General features: G+C 49.5%; 1 protein-coding gene across 1 annotated transcript in view; it reads right to left on the bottom strand.

Moving 5' to 3' along the window:
* LOC122014650 (polyadenylate-binding protein-interacting protein 9-like) overlaps positions 1–12,980 on the bottom strand; it is a 35,763-nt gene that overhangs the window by 19,064 nt on the left and 3,719 nt on the right. The window contains exons 7-9 of the mRNA XM_042570979.1: positions 12,847–12,906; positions 12,644–12,691; positions 12,497–12,565 (exon numbers count right to left, since the gene is read on the bottom strand). Coding sequence (XP_042426913.1) covers positions 12,497–12,565; positions 12,644–12,691; positions 12,847–12,906 — 177 coding nt within the window. The remainder of the gene's footprint in view (positions 1–12,496; positions 12,566–12,643; positions 12,692–12,846; positions 12,907–12,980) is intronic.

The raw sequence follows: 12,980 nt of genomic DNA on the forward strand, positions 1-12,980 counted from the left end.
CGATGCATGCTTTGATTCCCGTGACCTGGATCCAACGGTGGAGGCCGCCCGGCCTTCACCCTATAAATTCTTCGTTTCCTTCTCTCCCTCACTTGCCTCCGCGATTTCAACCATTGCCCCCTGCGCTTTGGAGCTCCGGTGATCCTGTTTCTGCTCTCCGACGCTCTCCGGCGCCTTTTCCTTGATCTCTTTCCCTGCAGTAAGGTTTTATATCTTTCCCTCCTCCTTTCCGGTGTTTCCTCCGCATTTCTTTCTCAGTTTCGATCCTTGAAACCTCCTTTCGTTTGCTGTTGTTCTTCTCCTGCCCTTTTGCCTTTTGATTCTTTCCGATCGGCCCATGGCTAGCTCTTCCAATCCCGACGATCAGTCGCTCGGCCCATGGTACACCCTGATTCGAACAACGGGACTTGATATTTTGACAGACAATTTCGAAATCCCGGAGGATTTCGAATTCGCTTAGCTGGTCCTTCCGAGGCCGCCGCGCGGAGCTTTCAGTGTCTTCCGAGACCAGTTCACCGGTCTTCGTTTTTCTGTACATCCTTTCATCATAGATGTCTGTAATTTTTTTGTGCCGCTCGGCATTTAGTACCCAATACCTTCCGTCTCCTCTGCGGTGTTGTCGTTTTGTTTAAGATTCACAACATCCCCCTCCGACCGGAGGTCTTCTTTTATTTCTATTACCCCAAGCAAGCCGAGCCGGGCACCTTCATGTTCCAAGCTCGGCCTGGCTTAGTCTTTTTCAACAAACTTCCTACTTCCAATAAACATTGGAAGGATTATTTTTTCTACATCCGTATGCCCGATCAGGCCACCTTCCCGACAAAGTGGCAAGTCAACTTGTCCCCCACTCCCGAGCTGAAGAAATTCAAGACCCGACCGGACTATCTCCACGCCGCAAATATGCTAGCCGGTCTGCGACTTGACATCAATAAGCTCCTTCACGAAGGAGTGATGTACATCTTCGGCTTGAGTCCTATACGGACTCCTCTTCCGGCCGGCTTCGGTAAGAACTTTGGTTGGGCATTTGCTTTGATTGTTAACTGATTTCTTTTCCTTTCTTTGGAGCGGATATCGTCATGGATTCGGTCATGGCCGGCGTTTTGAAGAGAAGGGCGGCAGCGTTAGAAGCCGCGGCTGCCAAAGAGATGGAAGCGCTGGGTATCTAGCCGGTCGGATCCCATGAAGGAGAGAGCGGAACTCAAGCTGAGTCAGCCGCTCAAGCTTCTCAACAACACGTGGCCAGCGGAGCCATCTCTCCCGGAGAACCAACTGCCCCTGAGGAAGGTTCCGCTCGGGAGGAGGAGCAGCCTCTGCAAAAGAGGCGCCGAGTGGAGACTCCCCTGCGGTCGGCTACCTCCGCGGTCCAACCATCCGAGCGGGTCACTGCGACTGCTCGGGGCAAGGCACCAGAGGCCGAAACCATTTCATCCGACCGGACGCCTTCTGACTGGGACGAGCCAGCTGCTCCAGTTGAGGCTATTCCGATCAGCACTCTTCCGCCTGCTCGTCATTCAGTCCAACGCTCGACCATTCGTTCACAGTTTTCTGCGCTGACTTCTGATCCCCTTCCGACTGCCGGTCGGACGACCCCCGGCCATGGCCGTACTATACGAGTATCTCTTCACCTCCCGACTGAAGAGCTACTGCCCGAGGCCAACCGCTCGACCGCGCCCGAGCACACTATTACCCTGAAGGGGCCTCTCGCCGAGATGTGGGCCGACGCTCGGACACGCGTCGCCCTGATCCCCATCGGGAACCTGGCTAACAGCCATATGCAGCAGGCCACGGGGGTAAGTTTGTAATCTACCAAGTTTTGTCTTCCTTCCTCCCGATCGGCCACTAACAGCTTCTAATTCTTCCCGTCGGAGATGGGTAGAAGAAATTGCGGTTTCCAATCGCTTGGCCCTGGTGGATGAAGAGCTGCGACAACTGAAGGCAGCGGTTGGTCCGATCTGCAGAAGGAGCTGAAGAAGGCCCAAGATATGCTGGCGGCCGAACAAAAGAAAACAGCCGACCAGGCTCATCATTTGGCCGAGCTCGAGCGACAAGTCAAGTCGCTCGACCAAAAATTTACCCTGGCCACCACTCGGAAGAATACGGCCATTTCTGACTTGGAGAAGAAGAATGTGGAGGCTCGAGGCCTGGAGCTGAAGGTCAAGGAGTTGATGGAGCAGCTCGACCAAGAGAAAGTGAACCGCTCGGCCGACGCCACCAAGCATAAGGACGAGCTGACCACTTTGCAAGAATCTCTTGCTGCAGCCCAATCGGCCTTCAAAGAGTACCAAGAGGCTGAGCCGAGTCGGGTTGCAGCTTTAAGACAGGGCTACATCCGCTCGGCCAAATTTTCGGAGAAAATCTGCGAGCGGATGTACACCGCCTTTGATTTGGCAATGACCGCCACCATGACTTATCTGAAGTCAAAGGGCCTTCTCCCCGAGTCCGCCTCTATTCCGGTCGGCGACCAGTTGGCTCTTCTGGATAACATCCCCAAGACCCTTTATGATTATATTGAGTAGTTTCTGTAATTGGGCCACTCGAATGGATGTCATCTCTTTTTGTAATTAGGCCGCTCGGCCTAAAGTTTTAACGTTAATGCAATGTTTTCCTTGTATTTGCTGCCCCTTTACACAACTAAATTGTGTGTTTATCCGCTCGCCCCTTATTACTTATCGTGCTCCCGCTCGGCGAAATATACCATGTCCCTCTTTCAAGATGTTAGAGCTCGTTTTCAAGATGTCAAGTATCTTTTGGATACTGGGCCAATCGGAGCGTGGAGACGGTCGAACGGTATCGAAATCGCGTACCTCGGGACACTTGCCGTACTTTTTATTGCTATAATCCGCTCGGACGTTTATAGACGCCGGCTCGTCTCTCGATATTTGTCGGAGCTCGACGGTCTTCCGCTCGGACGTTTATAGACGCCGGCTCGTCTCTCGATATTTAACGTCGGAGCTCGACGGTCTTCCGCTCGGACGTTTATAGACGCCGGCTCGTCTCTCGATATTTAACGTCGGCGCTCGACGGTCTTCCGCTCGGACGTTTATAGACGCCGGCTCGTCTCTCGATATTTAACGTCGGAGCTCGACGGTCTTCCGCTCGGACGTTTATAGACGCCGGCTCGTCTCTCGATATTTAACATCGGAGCTCGACGGTCTTCCGCTCGGACGTTTATAGACGCCGGCTCGTCTCTCGATATTTAACGCCGGAGCTCGACGGTCTTCCGCTCGGACGTTTATAGACGCCGGCTCGTCTCTCGATATTTAACGTCGGAGCTCGACGGTCTTCCGCTCGGACGTTTATAGACGCCGGCTCGTCTCTCGATATTTAACGTCGGCCATTAAGGCTAATTTATTATTTCTGCTTCCTGCATTACAAGGGTACGGGCAACCAAAATATATGCAAAAATAAGTTACATTAGTGCACCTTTCATCCGGCACGATAAGGCTGGAGATGATTCGCACTCCATGGCCTATCCAGCTGTCGTCCGTCCTCATCTTCCAGATAGTAAGCGCCCGAGCGGAGCTTTTCGATAACCTTGAAAGGGCCCGCCCACGGAGCTTCAAGCTTGCCGACGTCGCCGACCGGCTTGACTTTCTTCCAGACAAGGTCACCGACCTGGAATGATCTGGGGATTACGCGCCTGTTGTAGTTTTGCTTCATCCGTTGACGGTACGCCATTAGCCGGACGGACGACTTGGCTCGGTCTTCATCAACTAAATCCAGCTCCATGTTCCTCCGCTCGGCGTTGCCTTCATCATAACTCTGGATCCGGGCGGACTCGACGCCGACTTCAACGGGAATCACCGCTTCGCCGCCGTACACCAGATGGAAAGGCGTGACGCCCGTTCCTTCCTTGGGAGTCGTTCGGATGGCCCATAGGACGCCTGGCACTTCATCCACCCAACTTCCTCCCAAATGGTCGAGCCGAGCGCGCAAGATGCGAAGAATTTCCCGATTGGCTACTTCGGCTTGACCGTTGCTTTGGGGATAGGCCACGGACGTGAAGTGTTGCTCGATGTCATAGCTTTTGCGCCAGTCCTCGAGCAATTTCCCGGTGAATTGCCACCCATTGTCGGAAACCAGTCGGCGAGGGATGCCGAACCGACAGATGATGTGTTGCCAGATGAATTTTTTGACCATTTGTTCGGTGATCCTGGCTAGCGGTTCGGCTTCCACCCACTTGGAAAAATAATCGACCGCCACTAGTAGAAATTTCCACTGTCCGGTCGCCATAGGAAATGGACCAACGATATCCATTCCCCACTGGTCGAACGGACATGAGACTGTCGATGCCTTCATTTCCTCTGCCGATCGGTGATAGAAGTTGTGGTATTTCTGGCACGAAAGGCACGTCGACACGGTCCTCGCGGCATCTGCTTGTAAGGTCGGCCAGAAGTACCCGACCAACAGGATCTTCTTAGCCAGCGATCGTCCGCCCGGATGCCCACCGCAGGATCCTTGATGCACCTCTTGGAGGATATACGCCGCGTCTTCCGGGCTCACGCATTTCAGTAACGGGCGGGAGAAAGCCTTCTTGTAGAGCTGATCGCCGATGAGTGTGAACCGACCGGCTCTCCTCCTCAATAGCTGGGCCTCATCCCGATCGGACGATATAACACCCGAGCGGAGAAACTCCATGATCGGAGTCCGCCAGTCGCTCGGAGATGTGAGGCCCTCCATCCGATCGACGTGCGCCACCAAAGATACTTGTTCAATCGGCTGATGGCTGGCGATCGGCGTTATTGAGCTTGCGAGTTTGGCTAACTCATCAGCCGCTTGGTTCTCCGCTCGGGGTATCTTCTGGATAATAACTTCTCTGAAGTCGGCCTTGAGCTTCTCGAAGGCTTGAGCGTAAAGCTTGAGCCAAGCGTTGTTGATTTCAAAGGCACCTGTCAGCTGCTGAGTGGCCAATTGGGAGTCTGAATGGAGCGTTATCCGTCCGGCCCCTACATGCCGGGCGGCCTGTAAGCCAGCTATAAAGGCTTCATACTCTGCTTCATTGTTTGTTGCTTTATAATCCAGCCGGACGGATAAGTGCATCTTCTCTTCTTGGGGAGACATTAATAATACACCAATACCGCTCCCGAGTCGAGTGGACGATCCGTCTACAAATACCTTCCACACGGCTTCGGGCTCTGGCCTTTGTACCTCGGTGACGAAATCCGCCAAGGACTGCGCCTTTATCGCCGACCGGGGCTGGTATTGAATGTCGAACTCACTCAACTCCGTTGTCCATTTGATGAGCCGTCCGGACGCTTCGGGATTCAGCAGCACACTTCCCAATGGGCTATTCGTCCGGACGATGATAGTATGAGCCAAAAAATTAGGACGGAGGCGTCGAGCGGCTAGGACCAAAGCAAAAGCAAGTTTCTCGAGCCCGGTGTAGCGAGATTCAGCATCTTTTAAAATATGGCTCAGAAAATACACTGGCTCTTCTCCGCTCGGCCTTACTAACGCTGAGCCTACGGCTTGTTCAGTAGAAGATAAGTAAATGCAGAGCGGCTCACCCGCGACGGGCTTGGCTAGTACCGGGAGGGAGTTCAACTACGTCTTCAAGTCTTCAAACGCCCGATCGCATTCTTCGTCCCAGTGGAACTTGGTCGCTTTGTGCAAGATTTTGAAAAAAGGAAAGCTCCGGTCGGCGGTTTTGGAGATGAATCTGGACAGAGCAGTTATCCGACCGGTCAAACGTTGCACCTCCCTTATATTTCTTGGAGGCAGCATGTCTTGTAGAGCTTTCACCTTGCTGGGATTTGCTTCGATTCCCCGCTCGGTCACTATGTATCCCAGAAAATGCCCTCCTTTTGCTCCGAACAGACACTTTTGGGGATTTAGCTTGACTCCATATTTGCGCAGCGTTCGGAATGTTTCCTCCATGTCTTTGAAGAGATCGGCCGCTCGGACGGTCTTGATGAGAATGTCGTCCACATACACTTCCAGATTTCGCCCGATCTGCTCTCTGAATACTTTATTCATCAAGCGCTGATAGGTGGCTCCCGCATTCTTCAATCCGAACGGCATCACATTATAACAATATGTGCCGTCGGCCGTCACGAAGCTGACTTTTTCTTGATCTTCACGGGCGAGCGGCACTTGATGATAGCCTTGGTAAGCATCGAGCATACATATTAATTCGCAGCCGGCCGTAGAGTCCACCAACTGATCTATCCGGGACAGAGGATAAAAGTCTTTCGGGCAAGCTTTGTTGAGGTCCCGAAAATCTATGCATACTCTCCACTTGTTGCCTGGCTTGGAGACTAATATCACGTTAGCCAGCCAACTCGGGAACTGCACCTCACGTATATGGCTAGCTTCCAAAAGCTTCTCCACCTCCGCTCGGATGATGGCATTCTGCTCGGCGCGGAAATCTCTTTTTCTCTGCTTCACAGGCCGAGCGTCCGGTCGGACGTGGAGCTCATGCTGCGCTACACTTGGTGAAATTCCGGGCAGCTCATGCGTCGACCAGACGAAGACATCATGGTTTCTTCGGAGACATTGGATTACCTCCTCTTTCTGGTTGGCCCCCAGATCGGACGCGACGAAGGTCGTGCCCTCTGATCGGGTCGAGTGTATCTGCACTTCCTCTTTTTCTTCATAAACTAAAGAGGGAGGCTTTTCAGTTATGGCGTTTACCTCGATCCGGGGCGATTTCCGAGCGGAACTTGCTTCTGCTCGGACCATTTCAATGTAGCATCGCCGAGCTGTCAGCTGGTCTCCCCGTACCTCTCCTACTTTGTCTTCAACGGGGAATTTGATCTTCTGGTGGAAGGTGGAGACGGCCGCCCGGAACTCGCTGAGCGCTGGTCGTCCCAAAATGACGTTGTATGATGAGGGAGAGTCGACCACCACGAAGTTTGCAGTTCGCGTCCTTCTGAGCGGCTCCTCTCCCAATGAAATAGCTAGCCGGACTTGCCCGGCCGGCAGGACTTCATTGCCCGTAAACCCGTATAGCGGGGTTGTCATGGGCAGCAGCTCGACTTGGTCGATTTGTAGTTGATCGAACGCCTTCTTAAATATGATGTTGACCGAGCTTCCTGTATCAATAAATACGCGGTGAACAGTGTAATTGGCTATTACCGCTTTGATGAGTAGGGCATCGTCATGGGGTACTTCAACTCCTTCCAAGTCCCCTGGCCCGAAACTGATTTCGGGTCCGCTCGCCCGCTCTCTGTTGCAACCGACCGCATGGATTTGGAGCTACCGGACGCTCGCCTTTCTTGCTCGGTTGGAGTCTCCTCCGGTCGGCCCGCCAGCGATAATGTTGATCTCGCCTCGGGAAGTGTTACTTCTATTCTCTTCTTCCCGAACGGATGGTCGAGACCTTTCTCGTGACATTCGGCGATTCTCCTGCCTTGGAGAGCGATGCCGATCGGGAGTCTGTTGCTGTCGCCTATCGGTTCGCGTCCGATCGGCTTCATGTGTTCTCTGCCGCCTGTCGACTGAGGGAGACCGTCGACCGCCATTCCGGGGCACAGGATGAGCCACGAAGGGAAGACTTCGGCAATCCCTTGTGTTGTGCGTATCCGTCCGGTGGGGTCCATTTCTTCTTTGGCTTGGGCCGGGCGGCGGCTACCTCTTGCATGTGGGACCTGGCATGAGGGGATCGGATTGCTTCGGCCCTTGGTCCTCTGGGCGGCTGATGAGTGGCGTGTTGTTTCCGCTCGGCCGGAGGGGCCCACTCGGTTGGAGTTTCTTTTTTCCTAGCCGCTTGCGCTTCTTCCACGTTGATGTATTCGTTCGCCCGGTGCAGCATGTGATCATAGTCTCGGGGCGGCTTTCGGATGAGCGATCGGAAGAAATCCCCATCCACTAGGCCTTGTGTGAAGGCATTCATCATGGTTTCCGAGGTGACCGTTGGAATGTCCATCGCCACTTTGTTGAACTGCTGGATGTAAGCTCGGAGCGATTCACGGGCTTCTTGCTTGATGGCGAACAGGCTCACGCTCGTTTTCTGGTAGCGTCGACTGCTCGCAAAATGGTGGAGGAAGGCCGTTCGGAACTCCTTGAAGCTCGTGATGGATCCGTCCGGCAGCCTCCGAAACCACCGTTGAGCCGACCCAGAGAGGGTGGTGAGGAAAACCCGACACTTTACCCCATCTGTGTATTGATGCAGGGTTGCCGTGTTATCAAACTTACCCAGATGATCATCTGGATCGGTTGTCCCATTATACTCGCCGATCGTCGGAGGCACGTAGTGCTTCGGCAGAGGATCTCGTAGAATAGCCTCTGAAAATTGGCGATTAATCCTCTCGGGCGATGCGTCCGCTCGGGGGGCTTTCCCTTTCCTGTCGTCTCGTCTCGGTATTTCATCCGAAGAAGATCCCCTATCTCTATGAGTGGGTACGGCTTCGGGGGTGTGGAATAGGGCCCGGTGGAATGCGACGGTGGCTTGAGGTGCTTCCGCTCGGCCACCAGAAGCAGACGTTGCTTGCTGCTCCGGCCGCTCGACCGCTGATTTCTGTTTCTGCTCCACAAGCTTAGCGGCCCTCAACTCGACCAGGGCGTCGAGTTCCTCCGTAGAGAGCGTCACCATGTGTTGTCGTCCAGTCTCGTCCATTGCTTCCGTTCGGATGCAGGAGTGTTCCCACAGACGGCGCCAAATTGATCCTGTCCGAATGCTGAATCAACGGACGTTAGGCACGGGGTGCTCTCCGACCGTTGACGTGGATCTTCGACGGGAGGCACGAAGCTCCGGCGAACCTGCACAGAAGTCGGGCCGGGAAGGGGTTCCCGGCGGCGACCCTCCGACGCTCAAGTCATGCGAAGCTCAAGAGAGAAAAAGTGGCTCCAAAACTCGTAGAATGCGTACCTCCGGCGAAGAATGAGGGCCTTTATATAAAGCAGCGAAGAAGTGAGTGTACACCTACCGAGGTGTACACGTGTCCATGGCCCATACCCCAGTAAGGGCTTGTCAGTGAGCTTCCCTAACCCATACTGCTACAGTCTCAGCATGTCCTCGATGGGACAGCGGAATCCCCTGTCACAAGATTTGGAGCATGGCTTACACGTGAAACATACCTGCTGTCAGAAAAAGACGTCCCTTGTCCTTTTCCCCTTTGCTCCAGATCTGGCGTCCGGGCGGACAGCTCCATCAACATCCGGCCGGACATATGCGGTGGTTTACTTGGGGAGATTCTCCATCACGTGCTATGTGAAGACTATTAGCAGTATGTTACCTTATGGCTTTGGCCGAGCGTGCAGTCCGCTCGGCCCTGCGACCTTTTCCACTGAGCGCCGGAACCCTGATTTCGACAGGGCGCCTTTAACCATCAGCCGAACATCGTCCGGTCGGCCAGCCGATCGGACCCATCCCTCTCCGGACGTTCGATTCCACCGGACGGCCGACCGGCCGTCCGGTCAGACCCGGCCCTCTCCGGATGGACAACTGCCACTTTGACTTCCACGTGGCGTTGACTCCACAGGGCGGGGTCCCCTGTTCTTACTACCGGATCAGAGACCATTAGTTCACATTGGTTGGAGACCATTTATACCAGAGGGCTTTCTCTTGGCCCTTGCTCAAGTGCGTCGGGTTGGATGATGTACAATACATCTTACAAGAACAAGAAGTTTATCATAGTTCATGTGGAAGCCACTCGGACAATTATTCACTCGCTCGAAAGATTTTACTAGCTGGATATTTTTGGCGCACTCTATAGGCCGATTTGGCTCAGCTGGTAGTCGCTTGTTTATCGTGTCAAAAGCACCAGAATATCCTGCACCGCCCCACGAAGATGTTAAAGACTTCAATTGTGTCATGCTCGTTCGACCAATAGGGAATGGATATTGTAGGACCCTTCCCAATTGCGCCCGGTCAGAGGAGATTCTTTTAGTGGTCGTTGATTATTTTTCTAAGTAGGTAGAGGTCGAGGCTCTGGCAAAGATAACCGAGTGGATGGTCATCAAGTTTTTTTGGCAAAACATAGTATGTCGGTTTAGAATTCCTCATAAGCTCATCTCAGATAATGGAAGGCAGTTCCAGAGTTGAAAAATTCGGGAGTGGTGCTAAGTTATGGTATCCTGCAAGCGTTCACCTCTGTGTTCTTATCCTCAAAGTCATGGTCAAGCAGAGGTCACCAACAGAGAAATAATTAGAGGACTCAAAACCAAACTAGACTAGGCCTGGATCGGTACGGTATACCGTACCCAAAATCGAATACCGTATACCGTACCGAAAAAATCGGTATTCTAAGAAATGATACCGATATCGTACCGACATTTCGGTATACTGAATTTCGGTATACCGAAATGTCGGTACGGTATCGGTAAAATACCGTCATGCCGAAGTTATATATATATTACATATAATATATAAAAAATAATTCTCTTGTAATGAAGGCAGTGATCATATAAGAACAAGAGTTGGGATTTCGGATCCAAATATGCAAGATTGAAGATTAAACCAGTAGCTAGTGGTCCCAGGGTGGTGGCTCGTCGGAGATTTGTCGAAATCTTGCCAGAAATAACTAAATGCTAGCTGGAAAAATAGGGGAAGCATATAGGCTTCAATCCCTACTAAAAATACCATAAATCCACCAAAGAAACAAAAGCTAAAACTCACCGAAAAATCGGACAAGAACTTGCGCAAACATAACTCTCAGAACAGAGCTTGGTGATTAGATTTCTTCAGATTCAATGAAGGGAAAAAAATATTAGGGCTGGAGAAGAAGTTTCTAAGTTGTTGTGCATCTTCTCCGGCGACTACGTGCGGTGGTCGACTGTGGAAGGAAAGAATCGCGAGTCGCGACGTGTGCACCGACGGCGCAAGGAGAGAACATGGTTTGGGGCCGTTTAGGATTTGGTTTAGGCTTTAGGGGAATCTAAATTAATCATTTAATCTATAGTTACTCGGTATTTCGGTATACCGAAATATTTTAAATCGTTTCCGTTACCGTTACCGACAAATTCGGTACGGTATGATACCGTACCGAATTTTTCGGTATACCGAAAATTTCGGTATATACGGTATTTTTTTGGTACGATTTTTCGGTATTTCGATATTTTTTTCCAGCCCTAAACTAGACTATGTTGGGGAAAGTTGGGTGGATGAACTACCCAGCGTGTTGTGGGCTCATCACACTATGCCTCGAGGCGCATCTATATTCGTGAGCGCATTTATATTCGTGCACACACTATATAAGGGGGTCTCTACCTTATTTATATTCGTGAGCGCATTTATATTCGTGCACACACTATATAAGGGGGTCTCTTCCTTACCACCTACAGGCGCAGGTATGCAACGCAATGCAACCATACGCACTTAGAACTACCGTTAATTTTTACTGTTCATCACATTCCTTTTCCTCTCGATCATTCATTGATTTAAGCGTCAGAATGCCTGTGCTAGGGACGCCTCCCTAGCTCGGCTGTTGACGTTTTCTTCCTTCTACGTTCTTTTTCGATACGCAGAAGCACTCGACGTCATTTTCTCCCAACTCAAAGTCTTCTCATGGTCAACATCAAAGTCACCTATCCAGCGCTCTATCTTCTCCGATTTCAGACATAATTAGTATATTTAGTGGGTTCTTTGATTTTCTCCTATCCCTTACATCTGCTTTAATAGATTCAAGCCATTAACTTTCTAACTAGGGATTCTGTTGGTCACTTTCTAACCTATCATATTATCCCAATTTATTTTACTTTCATTGGTAACTTATTAGAGCTACAACTAATAATTGCTCTTGGAAATGAATATATAGTTTTTTTTTTTTTTTTACTTAAATAGTTAAAAAATTAACCTTAGCGAGAGTTAAATTATTGAAAAACTAATTAAACTGCACCTCATTGATCAAACAATGAAGAGTTATTTTAGGAGATTACATCAATTTAAGAGTTATTTTATGGAAGAAGACTCGTTGATTGAAAGAACAATTAATTTTTTTACCATCCATAAAATTCTTTTACCAAAAGACCATAAACAAATCAATAATTAGTTTATATTTTCGATTTTAAACCTGACTAGGTACAGACCACTCTGATGCAAGGAATCATATCGGCTATCCCCTTTTCCAACTGAAGAATCTTAATGAAGACTAAATAAGATTAGGAAGGTACAATATATTTCTGAAATCTTGAGGAACCTAAAAGAATATTTACTTATATGGATCTGTTAAAATTCTATTTTCAACAGAAGTTTGCAAAATTCAAGTACAACTTCCTAAATGAAATGATAATATACATGTTTTATGGTAATCAACAGCCAAAAAATTAAAGATAAACTAAACAAAACTTCCATATCTAAACAAAAGCCAGAATAAGTTCAGAAACTCATTTTGTGATTTTTCTTTGCACGAGGCCACAAAAGATAATATCTTCCACTTATGTAAAAAGCCTAACTACTGGTAAACTAATCAGGACAATGCACAAAACGAAGCAAAAATTGATTACAATGAATCTGCCACATTTGTTGATATCTGATCAATCAATTTCTTTGTGAAATTAACTAAATTGTACTTGCATCCAACTATTACGGTAACAGATTGAGAAAATACTAGATTACCTGAACAAATTCAATAAATGCAATACATGTTGAGTGCATACTATCACCAAGAAGTCTCAAACGAGAAACCTGCACAGCAAGATACTATTAATAAATCCAATATATTGAATCTTCTCACAGTATGCTTATCTAGGTTTATGATCTAACCTCACCACAACCATGTTCAAATAAACTTTTGACTTCTGACTGAGTAATCTGTAGCAGGATGAGAAGGTCAACACTTAAAAAGTTAATAAGAATACAACAATTTCTTGCATTCAATTTGTTGATATATCACGGCCATAAAATCTAGTTTTCAAATAATTAGGTAAAAGAAAGTGATAATGCAGAAACCAAAATATTATCGCTACCTTTTTATCAATGTTCGTACAGTAGACTGTCCTTAAAACCATTTCCTCTTCATCTTTGGACTGCACGAAAACTTAACAGTTACAAATTCTTGAATAAAATTCATAATGAAGAGACAAGCATAGATTAGTCTTCT

Source organism: Zingiber officinale, chromosome 8B, assembly GCF_018446385.1.
Source record: "Zingiber officinale cultivar Zhangliang chromosome 8B, Zo_v1.1, whole genome shotgun sequence".
In the NCBI taxonomy this organism is placed as follows: Eukaryota; Viridiplantae; Streptophyta; class Magnoliopsida; order Zingiberales; family Zingiberaceae; genus Zingiber; species Zingiber officinale.